This window comes from Oncorhynchus nerka, linkage group LG12 (genome assembly GCF_034236695.1).
Source record: "Oncorhynchus nerka isolate Pitt River linkage group LG12, Oner_Uvic_2.0, whole genome shotgun sequence".
In the NCBI taxonomy this organism is placed as follows: domain Eukaryota; kingdom Metazoa; phylum Chordata; class Actinopteri; order Salmoniformes; family Salmonidae; genus Oncorhynchus; species Oncorhynchus nerka.
In genome coordinates this window covers 6053221-6072120 of record NC_088407.1, presented here as the reverse complement: position 1 = coordinate 6072120, position 18900 = coordinate 6053221, and the positions used below count along the sequence as shown (strand labels likewise).

Here is an 18900-nt window from a genome sequence, read left to right as displayed (position 1 = left end):
TTGTGGTGTTGCTGTAGGTAGGGAGTATATAATGGGGTATATCAGCTGATGTTGCTGTAGGTAGGGAGTATATAATGGGGTATATCAGGTGATGTTGCTGTAGGTAGGGAGTATATAATGAGGTATATCGGGTGATGTTGTGATGTTGCTGTAGGTAGGGAGTATATAATTGGGTATATCAGGTGATGTTGCTGTAGGTAGGGAGTATATAATGAGGTATTTCAGGTGATGCTGTTGTAGGTAAGGAGTATATAATGAGGTATATCAGGTGATGTTGCTGTAGGTAGAGAGTATATAATGAGGTATATCAGGTGATGTTGCTGTAGGTAGGGAGTATATAATGGGGTATATCAGGTGATGTTGCTGTAGGTAGGGAGTATATAATGGGGTATATCAGGTGATGTTGTGATGTTGCTGTAGGTAGAGAGTGTATAATGAGGTATATCAGGGGATGTCCCCCCCTCACACAAACTTGTATTCGAATACCCATACTAACATACTATATACTACATACTTAATGAGTATATACTACATGCTGTATACTATTAATTTATTTTAAACGAACGGTTGAGCTTCACCTGTCTGCCGGAAGTTGCTGCATTTGCCATGCAACTTTTTGCTAGCTTGTTAGCATAACAAATTACGAGCTAGACATCTTACGACTTCATTAACCATGTCCGTTGAGAACGCTCAATGACTATAACACTTAGCTAAGCTAAAATGGATGTCAACACTTAGCTAAGCTAAGAATGAAGTCAATAGACATTGGGTAGTTAGTTAGATAGGATATAGCTAACATACTGGCAAGTTCAGAGTAATAACGTTAATAACAAATAACGTTAATGGAACATACAAGCAACTGCTGTGTCATGACGTTGCCCTCTTTGGGGATTTCGAGTACCATCCCCCTCTTTCTGCACCATCCCCCTCTCTCTCTCACCCCCTACCAACAGGCTCTGTTAGGCAGGTCATACATTCCTAGAGGAGTACTCTCCTCATGGCCAGAGTATAAGAGAGAGTGAGTTTTCATAGAGAAAACAAAGGAACGTCTTCCACATCACAGAACTTGAGAACTGAACAATATTCATGTTCTGGAGAATGTGTAAATGGTCTGTGAAGTAGCTAGCTACGAACTGATCCATTATGTAGAATTTTGTGAAACTCATGAGAGACAATACAGCCACATTATCATAACTCTGTTTATACAAGAGTTTCAGTTGTAAGGCTTGCATCTAATTGTTGTATAAAATGAATGAGAAAAGATGAATCTATTTGTACAATTATGTAATGTGATTTTACCCTTTCCTTTCTTGTCTGTGGGAGGCTAGCGTCCCACCTGGCCAACATCCAGTGAAATTGCAGAGCGCCAAATTCAAAAACAGAAATAATTACTATAAAAATTCATAAAACATACCAGTGTTATACATCGGCTTAAAGATTAACTTCTTGTTATTCCAACCGCTGTGTCAGATTTCAAAAAGGCTTTAAGGCAAAAGCATACCATGCGATTATCTGAGAACAGCGCCCAGCAGACAAATCATTACAAACAGTTACCAGATAAGTAGAGGAGTTACAAAAGTCAGAAATAGTGATAAAATTAATCACTTACCTTTGATGATCTTCATATGGTTGCACTCACAATACTCCCATTTACCCAATAAATGCTTGTTTTGTTCGATAAAGTCCCTCTTTATATCCAAAAACCTCTGTTTTGTTGGCTCGTTTTGTTCAGTAATCTGGTCTTACTCCCTCACATTTCAGAATACAAGCCTGAAACAATTACTAAAGACTGCTGACATCTAGTGGCAGTAAACTGTAAATCCAGTGAGTACCCCTCTTTCTGCACCATCCCCCTCTCACTATATAGGGAATATAATGCCAAAGGGCCCTGGTCAAAAGTAGTGCACTATATGGGGAATATAATGCCAATGGGCCCTGGTCAAAAGTAGGCCACTATATAGGGAATATAATGCCAATGAGCCCTGGTCAAATGTAGTGCACTATGTAGGGAATATATTATTATGTTTAATTCTTTATTTAAAACCCATTGAGACCAGTGTCTTTTTCTGAAAGGTGCCCCGATCACAGCAACTCAACACCAATTACAATGTAGGATAAAACATCAATCAATACAAAACACAACAGAAGAACTGTTACATTCCTCGGCTATGTGGTCCTTCATAATAAACACCCTAAGCTGCCTGAGCTGCACCAGAACATCCAATCATAATGAGTTCTGCAAATTGATTCAGCAGGCGCATTAAAACTAAAAGCGGATTTACCTCATTTGGCGCAGACCCAAGGAAGCTCAAGATTTAAACCAACCCTGTGAATGTGGTTGGTAACTCATGTTTTTATACTTCAACAACGTAGTTAGGTAAGTTGTAAACTTGTGTAGTAGAACTCTGTAAACAAAAAGAGAATAGTGAAGTGATCTAGGGGACTTTAATGAGGACCATCCAACCTTTATATACAGGATGTAGGGATGAGTATTAAACCTGAGGACCAGCCAACCTTTAGAGACAGGATGTAGGGATGAGTATTAAACCTGAGGACCAGCCAACCTTTAGAGACAGGATGTAGGGATGAGTATTAAACCTGAGGACCAGCCAACCTTTAGATACAGGATGTAGTGATGAGTATTAAACCTGAGGACCAGCCAACCTTTAGATAAAGGATGTAGTGATGAGTATTAAACCTGAGGACCAGCCAAGTACAGGATGTAGTGATGAGTATTAAACCTGAGGACCAGCCAACCTTTAGATACAGGATGTAGTGATGAGTATTAAACCTGAGGACCAGCCAACCTTTAGATAAAGGATGTAGTGATGAGTATTAAACCTGAGGACCAGCCAACCTTTAGATACAGGATGTAGTGATGAGTATTAAACCTGAGGACCAGCCAACCTTTAGATACAGGATGTAGGGATGATTATTAAACCTGAGGACCAGCCAACCTTTAGATACAGGATGTAGGGATGAGTGTTAAACCTGAGGACCAGCCAACCTTTAGAGACAGGATGTAGTGATGAGTATTAAACCTTTAGAGACAGGATGTAGTGATGAGTATTAAACCTGATTAAACCTTTAGAGACTGAGTATTAAACCTGAGGACCAGCCAACCTTTAGAGACAGGATGTAGTGATGAGTATTAAACCTGAGGACCAGCCAACCTTTAGAGACAGGATGTAGTGATGAGTATTAAACCTGAGGACCAGCCAACCTTTAGAGACAGGATGTAGTGATGAGTATTAAACCTGTGATAAAGTGAAGGGTGCTGTGGTAAACAGCATCCAAAGGTTTAAGAGTAGTGGCAGCTGAGTTCTGGTATTTGGTGTCACTATAGTCTAGAACTGTCAGGAAAGTTAACTGTACAATCTGCCAGATCTATTCTGAATTTAAAAAATCTTATTTTTTTAACTAGCTCATCAGTACCTTATTTAAACACTAAATCCTTGACAATCCAAACGCCCAGATATTTATAGGCAGGAACCCAATTGATTGGAGAACCCTTAAATTAACTAATATGTAGTCTATCTGAAACATTTATTGTGAGAATTTAGAGAACAACTTAAATGTAGTCTTGCCCAAATTATGTACCAGTTTTAAACCAACCTGGGGCTTTTTGTAAGGTAACAAAGTCAGATTGCACCTCTAACAACACCTGGTCTATAGTTGGGCCATCGGCATACATAACAGGATCATCTGCATATATATAAATATTACGCATTTTAACAGAGAGACCAATATTATGTATATTACAGGTTAACAGAGAGACCAATATTATGTATATTACAAGTTAACAGAGAGACCAATATTATGTATATTACAAGTTAACAGAGAGACCAATACTATGTATATTACAAGTTAACAGAGAGACCAATACTATGTATATTACAAGTTAACAGAGAGACCAATACTATGTATATTACAAGTTAACAGAGAGACCAATACTATTTATATTACAAGTTAACAGAGAGACCAATATTATGTATATTACAAGTTAACAGAGAGACCAATACTATGTATATTACAGGTTAACAGAGAGACCAATACTATTTATATTACAGGTTAACAGATAGACCACCGTTATTCATATAGTATTTATATTACAGGTTAACAGATAGACCACCGTTATTCATATAGTATTTATATTACAGGTTAACAGACAAATGTTATTTATATTAATAGTAAAGAGAACACTCCCCCTCAGGCTTGTGTTGTGAGAATGCTCTTTCAGACAGGACACAATGTGGAATTTCTGATGAGCTTAAGTGGGGCGGCAGGGTAGCCTAGTGGTTAGTAAGCGGAAGGTTGCAAGTTCAAATCCCCAAGCTGACAAGGTACAAATCTGTCATTCTGCCCCTGAACAGGCAGTTAACCCACTGTTCCTAGGCCGTCATTGAAAATAAGAATGTGTTCTTAACTGACTTGCCTGGTTAAATAAAGGTTAAAAAGACCAATTCTTTTTTTTTGTTTTACGTTACAGTCTTATTCTGAAAATCTACATACAATATCCCATAATGACAATGCAAAAAAGCAGGTTTTTGGAAATGTTTGCAAATGTATTCGAAATTTAAAAAACGGAAATATCACATTTGCATAAGTATTCAGACCCTTTACTCAGTACTTTGTTGAAGCACCACCTTTGGCAGCGATTAACAGTCTTGAGTCTTCTTGGGTATTACGCTACAAGCTTGGCACACCTGTATTTGGGGAGTTTCTTCCATTCTTCTCTGCATTTAGTAACTGTTAGTAAATACAGTGTTTGAAGTTAAAAATAGAACATATCTGTCACACCCTGACCTTAGAGAGCCGTTTTATTTCTCTATTTGGTTAGGTCAGGGTGTGATGTGGGGTGGGCATTCTATGTTCTTTATTTCTATGATTTATATTTCTATGTTTTGGCCGGGTATGGTTCTCAATCAGGGACAGCTGTCTATCGTTGTCTCTGATTGGGAGTCATACTTAGGCAGCCCTTTTTCCCTCTTTTCAGTGTGGGTATTTGACTTTTGTTAGTGGCACTATAGCCCTGTAAGCTTCACGGTTGTGTCTTCGTTTTTTTTTGTTTTTGTTGGCCACATTTGAAATAAAAGGTAAACGTACGCTCACCATGCTGCACTTTGGTCCACTTCTTTCGACGGCTGTGACAATATCGTCACTGATATATTTAGTAAGAGAGAAATCTGTCAAATTATTAGAGGCCGGGACTCAATCTGATTGTGTTTTGTCAGCTATGTACCTTTTTAAAGGCAATGATTCCGCGTTCGCGGAGACCGCATTTCCAGTAAACATGTTGACTCAATCAGAAATGATCCTTTAACATGTCAAGGCTGCTATAAGGTGTATCCACAGCTGATGGTATTGAATCCTGGCACAAAGAGTTGAACACACATTATACTGAGTTACATTTCATATGAACAAATCAGTCCATTTAAATGGAATTCATTAGGTCCTAATCTATGGATTTCACATGACTGGGAATACAGATACTCAACTGTTCATCACAGATACCTAAATAAAAGGTAGGGGTGTGATCAGAACACCAGTCAGTATCTGATGTGATCAGAAACCCAGTCAGTATCTGGTGTGATCAGAAACCCAGGCAGTATCTGGTGTGATCAGAAACCCAGTCAGTATCTGGTGTGATCAGAAACCCAGTCAGTATCTGGTGTGATCAGAAACCCAGTCAGTATCTGGTGTGATCAGAAACCCAGTCAGTATCTGGTGTGATCAGAAACCCAGTCAGTATCTGGTGTGATCAGAAAACCAGTCAGTATCTGGTGTGATCAGAAACCAGTCAGTATCTGGTTCTGGTATCTGGTATCACAGATAACCTTTCAAAAAATGTTTTTGCCTCACAGTGAGGATCTCATCACATTATTTTTGTGCAAAATTTGATAAAATGCAATTGTGTCCGTAACTTATGCCTGCCCCTAACCCCACCGCCACCATGGGGCACTCTGTTCACAACGTTGACATCAGCAAACTGGAACACGCTGTCGTACACGTCGATCCAGAGCATTCCAAACATGCTCAATGGGTAACACGTCTGGTGAGCATGCAGGCCATGGAAGAACTGGGAGATTTTCTGCTTCCAGGAATTGTGTACAGATTATAGCGACATGGGGCCGTGCATTATCATGCTGAAACATGAGGTGATGGAGGATGAATGGCAACGACAATGGGCCTCAGGATCTCGTCACGGTATCACTTTGCATTCAAATTGCCATCGATAAAATGCAATTGTGTTGTTGTTCGTAGTTTATGCCTGCCCATACCACAACTCCACCACCACGGGCACTCTGTTCACAACATTGGCATCAGCAAACCGCTCGCCCACGCGACGCACGTGGTCTGCGGGTTGTGAGGCCGGTTGGATGTGCCAAATTCTCTAAAACAATGTTGGAGGTGGCTTATGGTAGAAAAATTAGGATTAAATTCTCTGGCAAAAGCTCGGGTGAACCTTCCTGCAGTCAGCATGCCAATTGCACACTCCATCAAAACTTATGGCATTGTGTTGTGTGACAAAACCGCACATTTTAGAGTGGCCTTTTATTGTCCCCAGCACAAGGTGCACCTCTGTAATGATCATACGGTTGAATCAACTTCTTGATATGCCACCTGTCAGGTGGATGGATTATCTTGGCAAAGGAGAAATGGTCACTAACAGGGATGTAAAACACATTTTTGCACAAACATTTTGAGAAATAAATGTTTTTGTGTGTTTGGAAAATGTTGGGGATATTTAATTTCAGCTCCATGGAAACTTTACGCGTTGCCTTTATCTTCTGTTCAGTGTAGCTGAGCCATGGGAGAATGTTTGTTGTTACATGTTGAGGGGGTCATTGTTTCCCTACGTAAGACAATGGACTTATGAAAGCAGGGTCCATGTACTGACATATGACCCCAGTCCCTGTGTGTGTGTGTGTGTGTGTGTGTGTGTGTGTGTGTGTGTGTGTGTGTGTGTGTGTGTGTGTGTGTGTGTGTGTGTGTGTGTATTTGTGTGTGTAAGTTTATGTAAGTGTGTGTGTTTGTGTGTGTGTGTATTTGTGTGTGTGTGTGTGCGTGCGTGCGGGTGCGTTTGTATGTGTGTGTCCTCCTGCTGAGCCTCTGAACCCTTTCCTTCCTCTGATTCAATAGGTATTATTTAGGAAATGTCTGGGTTTAATATTATTTAGGTTAGTGTGTGTGTGTGTGTGTGTGTGTGTGTGTGTGTGTGTGTGTGTGTGTGTGTGTGTGTGTGTGTGTGTGTGTGTGTGTGTGTGTGTGTGTGTGTGTGTGTGTGTGTGTGTGTGTCACCTCCTGCTGGTCTCCTGAACCTCCTTCCTCTGATACAGAAGGTCATATTTTGTGTTTGATCTGAGTTATTATGTACGTCCCCTCCTCCCCAGGTGAATTCGCTTCACACACACAGTAGCACAACACATACGTTGGGTCATTTAACAGACGCTCTAATCTAGAGCCACTTAGTGAGTATAGAATTCAACCATAGAATTCTAGTCTCCCCATTATAATAGGATCAGAAAGCATTCTCTCAGACTGATATGGTTCCTCTGTAAAGGCTACAGTCTATAGTAAATTGATATGGTAGGGGTGGTAAACAGAAGATAGTCCTATTTGGTAAAAGACCAAGTCCATATTATAGCTAGAACAGCTCAAATAAGCAAAGAGAAACGACAGCTGTGATGGTGCTTTGCTGGTGACGCCGTCGGTGATTTATGTAGAATTCAAGGCACACTTAACCAGCACGACTACCACAGCAGCGACACGCCATCCAATCAGGATCGGGCTTATTGTAAAGGCTGTAACGATTTTCTTCTTCCTCTGACGAGGAGAATGAAATATCGGATCAATGTATCGGAAGAATGTATCGGACCAATGTATCGGAACAATGTATCGGAACAATGTATCGGAACAATGTATCGGAACAATGTATCGGAACAATGTATCAGAACAATGTATCGGAACAATGTATCGGAACAATGTATCGGAACAATGTATCAGAACAATGTATCGGAACAATGTATCGGAACAATGTATCGGAACAATGTATCGGAACAATGTATCGGAACAATGTATCGGAACAATGTATCGGAACAATGTATCAGAACAATGTATCAGAACAATGTATCGGAACAATGTATCGGAACAATGTATCGGAACAATGTATCGGAACAATGTATCGGAACAATGTATCGGAACAATGCGCAGCGTTGGTAAGTGTCCAGAATATAACTGAACACAGAAAACAAAAGAACAAGAGAAATAAATGAAAACCAAAACAGGTCTGTATGGTAAAACACAGACACAGAAAACAGGCTGCCTAAGTATGGTTCTCAATCAGAGACAACGATAGACAGCTGCCTCTGATTGGAAACCATACCAGGCCAAAAACCAGAAATACAAAAACATAGAACAAACACATAGAATGCCCACCCCAACTCACACCTTGACCAAACTAAAAACAGAGACATAAAAAAAAGGAACTAAGGTCAGAACGTGACAACGACCATAAAGGCTACTGTGATCTCTTTTTTAGCCTACTGTATCGTTGAACTCTGACACATAGAAATAGAATGCATAGACCAACCGTCACTGTTTACACTACACACATGGCGTTTCTCCATATAACAGAGTCGACTCGTTTTTGGATCTATGAAGTACTATAATTACCAGGGAGGGCCAACGGTGATGAAGGGGGGCACAAGAATTCTGAAGTCATCATAAGAGGCAGGTCTGCGTACTCACGTGTGAGAGAGAAAAATGTGCCCCCCCCCCCACCCGCTCTTGACTGCGGAGATAAATGATTTACGTTTTTAAAGTTAATTTCATGTAATTCTACACATTTTGTCATAGGGCGGAGAGAAACATAATAGAATCAACGGGGGCCAAAGTGCTGGTAATTCAACCATGATCACTAAGTTTAGATAGCTGGCTAGACTAATTAACATAATTAGACCATGATTCCTACCAGTTCAGATAGCTGGCTAGACTAATTAACATAATTAGACCATGATTCCTGCCAGTTCAGATAGCTGGCTAGACTAATTAACATAATTAGACCATGATTCCTACCAGTTTAGATAGCTGTCTAGACTAATTAACATAATTATACCATGATTCCTACCAGTTCAGATAGCTGGCTAGACTAATTAACACAATTAGACCATGATTCCTACCAGTTTAGATAGATGGCTAGACTAATTAACATAATTAGACCATGATTCATACCAGTTCAGATAGCTGGCTAGACTAATTAACATAATTAGACCATGATTCCTACCAATTTAGATAGCTGGCTAGACTAATTAACATAATTAGACCATGATTCATACCAGTTCAGATAGCTGGCTAAACTAATTAACATAATTAGACCATGATTCCTACCAGCTCAGATAGCTGGCTAAACTAATTAACATAATTAGACCAAGTAACCAATCTAAAAACATGTAGCTGACATGGGCCAATTGGGTGACTGTCAGTGACTGACATAACAAGAGAAAAAACTGCTGATGCACAACATGACTTCACCTTGTGTATTCTACTATTCTACCTAGCAACTGATTTTCTTTATTCTTATTGATCCGAGGGCCTTCAAAAAGGACCAATCCCTGATCTGGACCATAGAAATGTACCTACTAACAGATCTGAGTCCAAAGTCTATTTATGATCTATTCCACATGTTGTTACAGCCTGAATGCCCCTTGGTTTATTCCACATGTTGTTACAGCCTGAATGCCCCTTGGTTTATTCCACATGTTGTTACAGCCTGAATGCCCATTGGCTTATTCCACATGTTGTTGTGTTACAGCCTGAATGCCCATTGGCTTATTCCACATGTTGTTTTACAGCCTGAATGCCCCTTGGTTTATTCCACATGTTGTTGTGTTACAGCCTGAATGCCCCTTGGTTTATTCCACATGTTGTTACAGCCTGAATGCCCCTTGGTTTATTCCACATGTTGTTACAGCCTGAATGCCCCTTCACTTATTCCATATGTTGTTACAGCCTGAATGCCCCTTTATTTATTCCACATGTTGTTACAGCCTGAATGCCCCTTGGCTTATTCCACATGTTGTTGTTTTACAGCCTGAATGCCCCTTGGCTTATTCCACATGTTGTTGTGTTACAGCCTGAATGCCCCTTCACTTATTCCATATGTTGTTACAGCCTGAATGCCCCTTCACTTATTCCACATGTTGTTACAGCCTGAATAACCCTTGGCTTATTCCACATGTTGTTGTTTTACAGCCTAAAAGCCCCTTGGCTTATTCCACATGTTGTTGTTTTACAGCCTAAAAGCCCCTTGGCTTATTCCACATGTTGTTGTTTTACAGCCTAAAAGCCCCTTGGCTTATTCCACATGTTGTTGTGTTACCTAAATGCCCTTCACTTATTCCACATGTTGTTTTACAGCCTGAAAGCCCCTTGGCTTATTCCACATGTTGTTGTTTTACAGCCTAAAAGCCCCTTGGCTTATTCCACATGTTGTTGTTTTACAGCCTAAAAGCCCCTTGGCTTATTCCACATGTTGTTGTTTTACAGCCTAAAAGCCCCTTGGCTTATTCCACATGTTGTTGTGTTACAGACTAAATGCCCCTTGGCTTATTCCACATGTTGTTGTTTTACAGCCTAAAAGCCCCTTGGCTTATTCCACATGTTGTTGTTTTACAGCCTAAAAGCCCCTTGGCTTATTCCACATGCTGTTGTGTTACAGACTAAATGCCCATTGGCTTATTCCACATGTTGTTGTGTTACAGACTAAATGCCCCTTGGCTTATTCCACATGTTGTTGTTTTACAGCCTGAATGCCCCTTGGCTTATTCCACATGTTGTTGTGTTACAGACTAAATGCCCCTTGGCTTATTCCACATGTTGTTGTTTTACAGCCTGAATGCCCCTTGGCTTATTCCACATGTTGTTGTGTTACAGCCTGAATGTCCCTCAGCTGTTTCCTGAAGTCCACAATCATCTCCTTAGTTTTGTTGACGTTGAGTGTGAGGTTATTTTCCTGACACCACACTCCGAGGGCCCTCACCTCCTCCCTGTAGACCGTCTCGACGTTGTTGGTAATCAAGCATACCACTGTCATGTCGTCCACAAACTTGATGATTGAGTTGGAGGCGTGCGTGGCCACGCAGTCGTGGGTGAACAAGGAGTGTAGGAGAGGGCTCAGAACGCACCCTTGTGGGGCCCCAGTGTTGAGGATCAGCAAGGTGGAGATGTTGTTACCTACCCTCACCACCTGGGGGCGGCCCGTCAGGAAGTCCAGTACCCAGTTGCACAGGGCGGGGTGAGACCCAGGGTCTCGAGCTTGATGACGAGTTTGGAGGGTACTATGGTGTTAAATGCTGAGCTGTAGTCGATGAACAGCATTCTCACATAGGTATTCCTCTTGTCCAGATGGGTTAGGGCAGTGTGCAGTGTGGTTGAGATTGCATCGTCTGTGGACCTATTTGGGCGGTAAGCAAATTGGAGTGGGTCTAGGGTGTCAGGTAGGGTGGAGGTGATATGGTCCTTGACTAGTCTCTCAAAGCACTTCATGATGACGGAAGTGAGTGCTACGGGGCGGTAGTCGTTTAGCTCAGTTACCTTAGCTTTCTTGGGAACAGGAACAATGGTGGCCCTCTTGAAGCATGTGGGAACAGCAGACTGGTATAGGGATTGATTGAATATGTCCGTAAACACACCGGCCAGCTGGTCTGCGCATGCTCTGAGGGCGCGGCTGGGGATGCCGTCTGGGCCTGCAGCCTTGCAAGGGTTAACACGTTTAAATGTCTTACTCACCTCGGCTGCAGTGAAGGAGAGACCGCATGTTTCCGTTGCAGGCCGTGTCAGTGGCACTGTATTGTCCTCAAAGCGGGCAAAAAGTTATTTAGTCTGCCTGGGAGCAAGACATCCTGGTCCTGTGACTGGGCTGGTTTTCTTCTTGTAGTCCGTGATTGACTGTAGACCCTGCCACATGCCTCTTGTGTCTGAGCCGTTGAATTGAGATTCTACTTTGTCTCTGTACTGACGCATAGCTTGTTTGATAGCCTTGCGGAGGGAATAGCTGCACTGTTTGTATTCGGTCATGTTACCAGTCACCTTGCCCTGATTAAAAGCAGTGGTTCGCGCTTTCAGTTTCACGCGAATGCTGCCATCAATCCATGGTTTCTGGTTAGGGAATATTTTTAATCGTTGCTATGGGAACGACATCTTCAACGCACGTTCTAATGAACTCGCACACCGAATCAGCGTATTCGTCAATATTGTTATCTGACGCAATACGAAACATATCCCAGTCCACGTGATGGAAGCAGTCTTGGAGTGTGGAGTCAGCTTGGTCGGACCAGCGTTGGACAGACCTCAGCGTGGGAGCTTCTTTTTTTAGTTTCTGTCTGTAGGCAGGGATCAACAAAATGGAGTCGTGGTCAGCTTTTCCGAAAGGGGGGCGGGGCAGGGCCTTATATGCGTCGCGGAAGTTAGAGTAACAATGATCCAAGGTTTTTCCACCCCTGGTTGCGCAATCGATATGCTGATCATATTTAGGGAGAATTGTTTTCAGATTAGCCTTGTTAAAATCCCCAGCTACAATGAATGCAGCCTCCGGATAAATGGATTCCAGTTTGCAAAGAGTCAAATAAAGTTTGTTCAGAGTCATCGATATGTCTGCTTGGGGGGGGGGGATATATACGGCTGTGATTATAATCGAAGAGAATTCTCTTGGTAGATAATGTGGTCGACATTTGATTGTGAGGAATTCTAAATCAGGTGAACAGAAGGATTTGAGTTCCTGTATGTTTCTTTCATCACACCATGTCTCGTTAGCCATAAGGCATACGCCCCCGCCCCTCTTCTTACCAGAAAGATGTTTGTTTCTGTCGGCGCGATGCGTGGAGAAACCCGCTGGCTGCACCGCCTCCGATAGCGTCTCTCCAGTGAGCCATGTTTCCGTGAAGCAAAGAACGTTACAGTCTCTGATGTCCCTCTGGAATGCTACCCTTGCTCGGATTTCATCAACCTTTTTGTCAAGAGACTGGACATTGGCGAGAAGAATGCTAGGGAGTGGTGCACGATGTGCCCGTCTCCGGAGTCTGACCAGAAGACCGCCTTGTTTCCCTCTTTTTCGGAGTCGTTTTTTTGGGTCGCTGCATGGGATCCATTCCGTTGTCCTGTTTGAAAGGCAGAACACAGGATCCGCGTCGCGAAAATCATATTCTTGGTCGTACTGATGGTGAGTTGACGCTGATCTTATATTCAGTAGTTCTTCTCGACTGTATGTAATGAAACCTAAGATGACCTGGGGTACTAATGTAAGAAATAACACGTAAAAAAACAAAAAACTGCATAGTTTCCTAGGAACGCGAAGCGAGGCGGCCATCTCTGTCGGCGCCGGAAGTATTCCGGCGCCAATGGAGTGGGTTAACTGCCTTGTCAGGGGAACAGTGGGTTAACTGCCTTGTTCAGGGGAACAGTGGGTTAACTGCCTTGTTCAGGGGAACAGTGGGTTAACTGCCTTGTTCAGGGAACAGTGGGTTAACTGCCTTGTTCAGGGGAACAGTGGGTTAACTGCCTTGTTCAGGGGAACAGTGGGTTAACTGCCTTGTTCAGGGGGAGAGTGGGGTTAACTGCCTTGTTCAGGGGAACAGTGGGTTAACTGCCTTGTTCAGGGAACAGTGGGTTAACTGCCTTGTTCAGGGGAACAGTGGGTTAACTGCCTTGTTCAGGGGAACAGTGGGTTAACTGCCTTGTTCAGGGGGAGAGTGGGGTTAACTGCCTTGTTCAGGGGAACAGTGGGGTTAACTACCTTGTTCAGGGGAACAGTGGGTTAACTGCCTTGTTCAGGGGAACAGTGGGTTAACTGCCTTGTTCAGGGGAACAGTGGGTTAACTGCCTTGTTCAGGGGAACAGTGGGTTAACTGCCTTGTTCAGGGGGAGAGTGTGGTTAACTGCCTTGTTCAGGGGAACAGTGGGGTTAACTACCTTGTTCAGGGGAACAGTGGGTTAACTGCCTTGTTCAGGGGAACAGTGGGGTTAACTTGTTCAGGAGCAGAACGACAGATTTTTACCTGGTCACCTCGGGCATTTGATCTGGCAACCTTTTGGTTACTGGCCCAACGCTCTAAACCACTAGGCTACCTGGAACTCACGACATTGGAATAATTTTACAATTTGAACATTTATTTCACAATATTATTTTAAATACATGTGATGGTGAATATGTACCAAAAATATTTACACCAAGTGTGAGGTTTTATTTTTCATTCACACTGAAATATTGAGGAGGATCAGGTAAGTGGATCAAATATCTACATTTCACTATCGATCATGTTACTAGTATGCAAATCAGACAGATTTCAGCACGGAATTAAACATCTAGGTAGGTCATTCAAGTAAGAATCATGTAAGTAATAAATAATCAATCAGTGCAGATATCAATTGCCATAGTCGACTCAACTCGTCTTTTTCCTGCCGAGGAAGGATTTATCGGTCATGTCTAGATGGGATGCAGCTTTTGTCAAATTGACATCAAAAGTAGATTTTTTTGTATTTTAGCTAACCCTAACCCTAAATTTTTGCTAACCCTAACCGTAACCCTGTATTTTATCTAACACTAACCCTGTATTTTAGCTAACCCTGTATTTTAGATAACCCTAACCCTGTATTTTAGCTAACCCTAACCCTGTATTTTAGCTAACCCTAACCCTGTATTTTAGCTAACGCTAACCCTGTATTTTAGCTAACCCTAACCCTGTATTTTAGCTAACCGTAACCCTGTATTTTAGCTAACTCTAACCCTGTATTTTAGCTAACCCTAACCCTGTATTTTAGCTAACCCTAACCCTGTATTTTAGATAACCCTAACCCTGTATTTTAGCTAACCCTGTATTTTAGCTAACCCTAACTCTGTATTTTAGCTAACCCTAACTCTGTATTTTAGCTAACCCTAACCCTGTATTTTAGCTAACCCTAACCCTGTATTTTAGCTAACCCTAACCATGTATCTTAGCTAAACCTAACCCTGTATCTTAGCTAACCCTGTATTTTAGCCAACTCTAACCCTGTATTTTAGCTAACCCTAACCCTGTATTTTAGCTAACCCTAACCCTGTATTTTAGCTAACTCTAACCCTGTATTTTAGCTAACCCTAACCCTGTATTTTAGCTAACCCTAACCCTGTATCTTAGCTAAACCTAACCATGTATTTTAGCTAACCCTAACCCTGTATTTTAGCTAACTCTAACCCTGTATTTTAGCTAACCCTAAACCTGTATCTTAGCTAAACCTAACCCTGTATTTGAGCTAACCCTAACCCTGTATTTTAGCTAACCCTAACCCTGTATTTTAGCTAACTCTAACCCTGTATTTTAGCTAACCCTAACCCTGTATCTTTTGATATAAATATGAACTTTATCAAATAAAACATGCATGTATTGTAACATGAAGTCCTATGAGTGTCATCTGATGAAGATAATTCAAGGTTAGTGATTAATTTGATCTTTATTTCTGGTATTTGTGAAGGCTATATTTTGCTGGAAAATGGCTGTGCTTATTGTGGTTTGGTGGAGACCTAACATAATCGTTTGTAGTGCTTTCGCTGAAAAGCCTATTTGAAATCGGACACTTTGGTGGGATTAACAACAAAAATAGATGTAAATTTATATAAGACACATATATGTTTTAGAAATTGTAATTATGAGATTTCTGTGGTTTGAATTTTGGCGCCCTCTATTTTCACTGGTAGTTGTCATATCGATCCCGGTATCGGGATTGCAGCCATAACAGGTTAAAAACCTCTTGGCACACCAATCCCATTAGCGGGATCATTTTCCGTCAACATCCGCTGAATTGCAGAGTGCCAAATTCAAATTAAATTACTAAAAATATTTAATTTTCATGAAATCACAAGTGCAATATAGCCAAACACAGTTTAGGTTGTTGTTAATCCACCTGGCGTGTCAAATTTCAGAAAAATCTTTACAGCGAAAGCAAACCAAGTGTTTATGTGAGGACATCTCTCTCAGCAGACAAAACATTACAAACAGCTAGCAGCAAAGTAGATTGGTCACAAAAGTCAGAAAAGCAATAAAATGAATCGCTTACCTTTGATGATCTTCGGATGTTTGCACTCACGAAACTCCCAGTTACACAATAAATGTTCTTTTTGTTGGATAAAGATTATTTTTATATCCAAAAACCTCCATTTGGTTGGCGCGTTTTGTTTAGTAATCCACAGGCTCGTGCAGGTCACGACGGGCAGACAAAAATTCCAAATAGTATCCGTAAAGTTTGTGGAAACATGTCAAACATTTTTTATAACCAATCCTCAGGTTGTTTTTAAAATAAATAACCGATAATATTTCAACCGGACGGTTGCTTTTTCAATTGGAGAGAGAGAGAAAATGTCTGCTCCAAGCTGTTGGCGCATGCAAAACTCTGGGGACACCCAGCCATCCACTGATGTGATCATTCTCGCTCATTTTTCAGAATAAAAGGCTGAAACTTTGTCTAAAGGCTGTTCACACCATGTGGAAGCCATAGAGAAGGGAATCTGGTTGATATCCCTTTAAATGGAGGGAAGCCATGCAATGGAACAGGGAGGTTTCAAAATAAGAGGCACTTCCTGGTTGGATTTTCCTCAGGTTTTTGCCTGCAATATCAGTTCTGTATACTCACAGACAATATTTTGACAGTTTTGGAAACTTTAGAGTGTTTTCTATCATAATCTGCCAGTATATGCATATTCTAGCTTCTGGGCCTGAGAAATAGGCAGTTTTATTTGGGTACGTTTTTCATCCAAACATTAAAAAATACTGCCCCCTACACTTAACTTGTTAACGTGTAACTTACCCCAGATCGTGTCTGGCTAAGAACCTAATAACAAAAATATCTTCAGGAGTGAAGATATAGGATATAGGCCCATTAAAAGGCTTTATATGCTTTTGAATGGCACTTCCGGGTTTTGGCGGGAAACACCGCGTTACCCTACCGGAAAATATTCAACCTTAATATCTGATTGGTCAACAAGCTTATTTAACGTGTGAAATAGTGTTATTTTATGCATCAATTAGTGTTATTTGAAATGTATCTTTTTGACACGTAAATACCTACCCAATAGAAGACAGTTCAAAAAAAAAATCAAAGTCAGAAGATTTTTTCTTCTTCTTCCGAGTTCCCAGTTGTCTTGAACGCGGAAATAAAGGGAAACCAATAGTATCGATTCATGTCAAAAAAAATATATATATATATATTTTTTTAAACACACATTTGGAGTTTTCATTTGGAGTTAGGTTTTCATCTGACTGTAATTGAAGTGATTTGGTCAAATGTAACAGAGTAATAAGTCACTTCCTTCAGAAATTACCTGATTAAGAGTACAGCCCACAAAGAGTAACTAGAAAAGTAGCCTACTAGTCCCAAGAAAATTCAGAAGGGCAAAAGTCGGACAGATTTGAGCCGACTGGCATATGCGGGATAAGTGGCTGTAACCACTGGGCCACACAAGTACTGAACCTATTGTGAATTTATTCTGATTATTGTTTGCCTTGAACCTATAATAAAACAATTGATTTAAAAATACAAACAGATTTTTCTTTAACAAACATACATCTACCCCTTTTAGATATTGTCTATTTATCAGTTTACATAGGTTACTTCAACTGAAACACATTGAAACAACTGAAACACCTGCTGTCTGTTATGACAAACACCGCTGCCCCCTGGTGGCTGATTCTAAATATTTAAAAAATACATTAAAATCCTTCTGCGGGATTATGTTCTTCCTGCGACGAAATGGATCGTATTAAGAGCCGACACATGTATAAGACTGATTATATCTCAACAACAGCGTCTAGTCGACTTACTTCAGATCTATGAGAATGTCTTTGGTGGTGGTCTTCCTCTTGAAACACAGACAGCCGCTCCTCTGCGTCACCTTATAGTGGACGTTATGGAAACTAACGGTTGAACCTTGAGGGGACTTGGCGGTACCGGTAGACTCAAGAGACCCGTTAGTGCCTCGGTCCTCCATCACCAGGATGTGGCTTTGGTACTTCTCCGACATTCTGAAGGTCCTGTCAGAAATGAGACAGCGAGGTAGCCTGTGGGAATAATTATATCACGTAAACATAGCCTATTGCTCTCTACCGTTCCCATCTGAAAGTTAAACAACTGTAACATCTATTCACATTCATTAACTATTGTTAAAAAAACACAACAAAATAGTCAGTCGCCAAATAATTTGTCTATCAAATATCACATTTGTGTCACTTACGACTGGAAATGGAGAGCTGAACTGCCGAGTCGACCAATGTAATCCTAATTCTCCTTGCAGTGGACTGTGATGTGGATTGTTTCAAATGTCAAGTTTTAATGTCACGTGCACAAGTACAGCGAAATGCCTTTTCTTGCAAGCTCTAAAGCTGTGTTGTGTAACCAAGTTTGAGAGCTATATAAATGAATGTGTTGGTATGTCTTCAGCAGATTTATAGTTTTTACAGCCCTGCCGAACTGTGAGAGAGTTTACAAGGTAAAACAGCAAAGTAATGCATGCAGAGCAGAACTAGGAAGATTCACGCTAATTATCAAAATGCAGAAAATACCTGTTCAATTCTACAACCACAATAAGGGAAGTGATTCTCAAACCTTATGTAACAAATCCTTCACCTACAGAGAGAGGAACCTGGAGAAGAGTCCCCTAAGTAAGCTGGTCCTGGGGCTCTGTTCACAAACAAAAACAGACCCCACAGAGCCCCAGGACAGTAACACAATTAGACCCAACCAAATCATTAAGACCCAACCCAACAAAATCATGAGAAAACAAAAAGATAGTTACTTGACACATTGGAATGAATCAACCAAAGGACCAGAGCAAACTAGAATGCTATTTGGCCTTAAACAGAGAGTACACAGTGG

The 18900-nt window shown here is 41.2% G+C and overlaps 1 protein-coding gene across 1 annotated transcript in view; it reads right to left on the bottom strand.

The window, feature by feature from the left end:
• LOC115128019 (broad substrate specificity ATP-binding cassette transporter ABCG2-like) overlaps positions 1-18363 on the bottom strand; it is a 69706-nt gene extending 51343 nt beyond the window's left edge. The window contains exons 1-2 of the mRNA XM_065025182.1: positions 18260-18363; positions 17850-18059 (exon numbers count right to left, since the gene is read on the bottom strand). Of these exons, the coding sequence (XP_064881254.1) occupies positions 17850-18049 (200 nt within the window). The 5' untranslated portion in view covers positions 18050-18059; positions 18260-18363. The remainder of the gene's footprint in view (positions 1-17849; positions 18060-18259) is intronic.
• Positions 18364-18900: the final 537 nt, after the last annotated feature.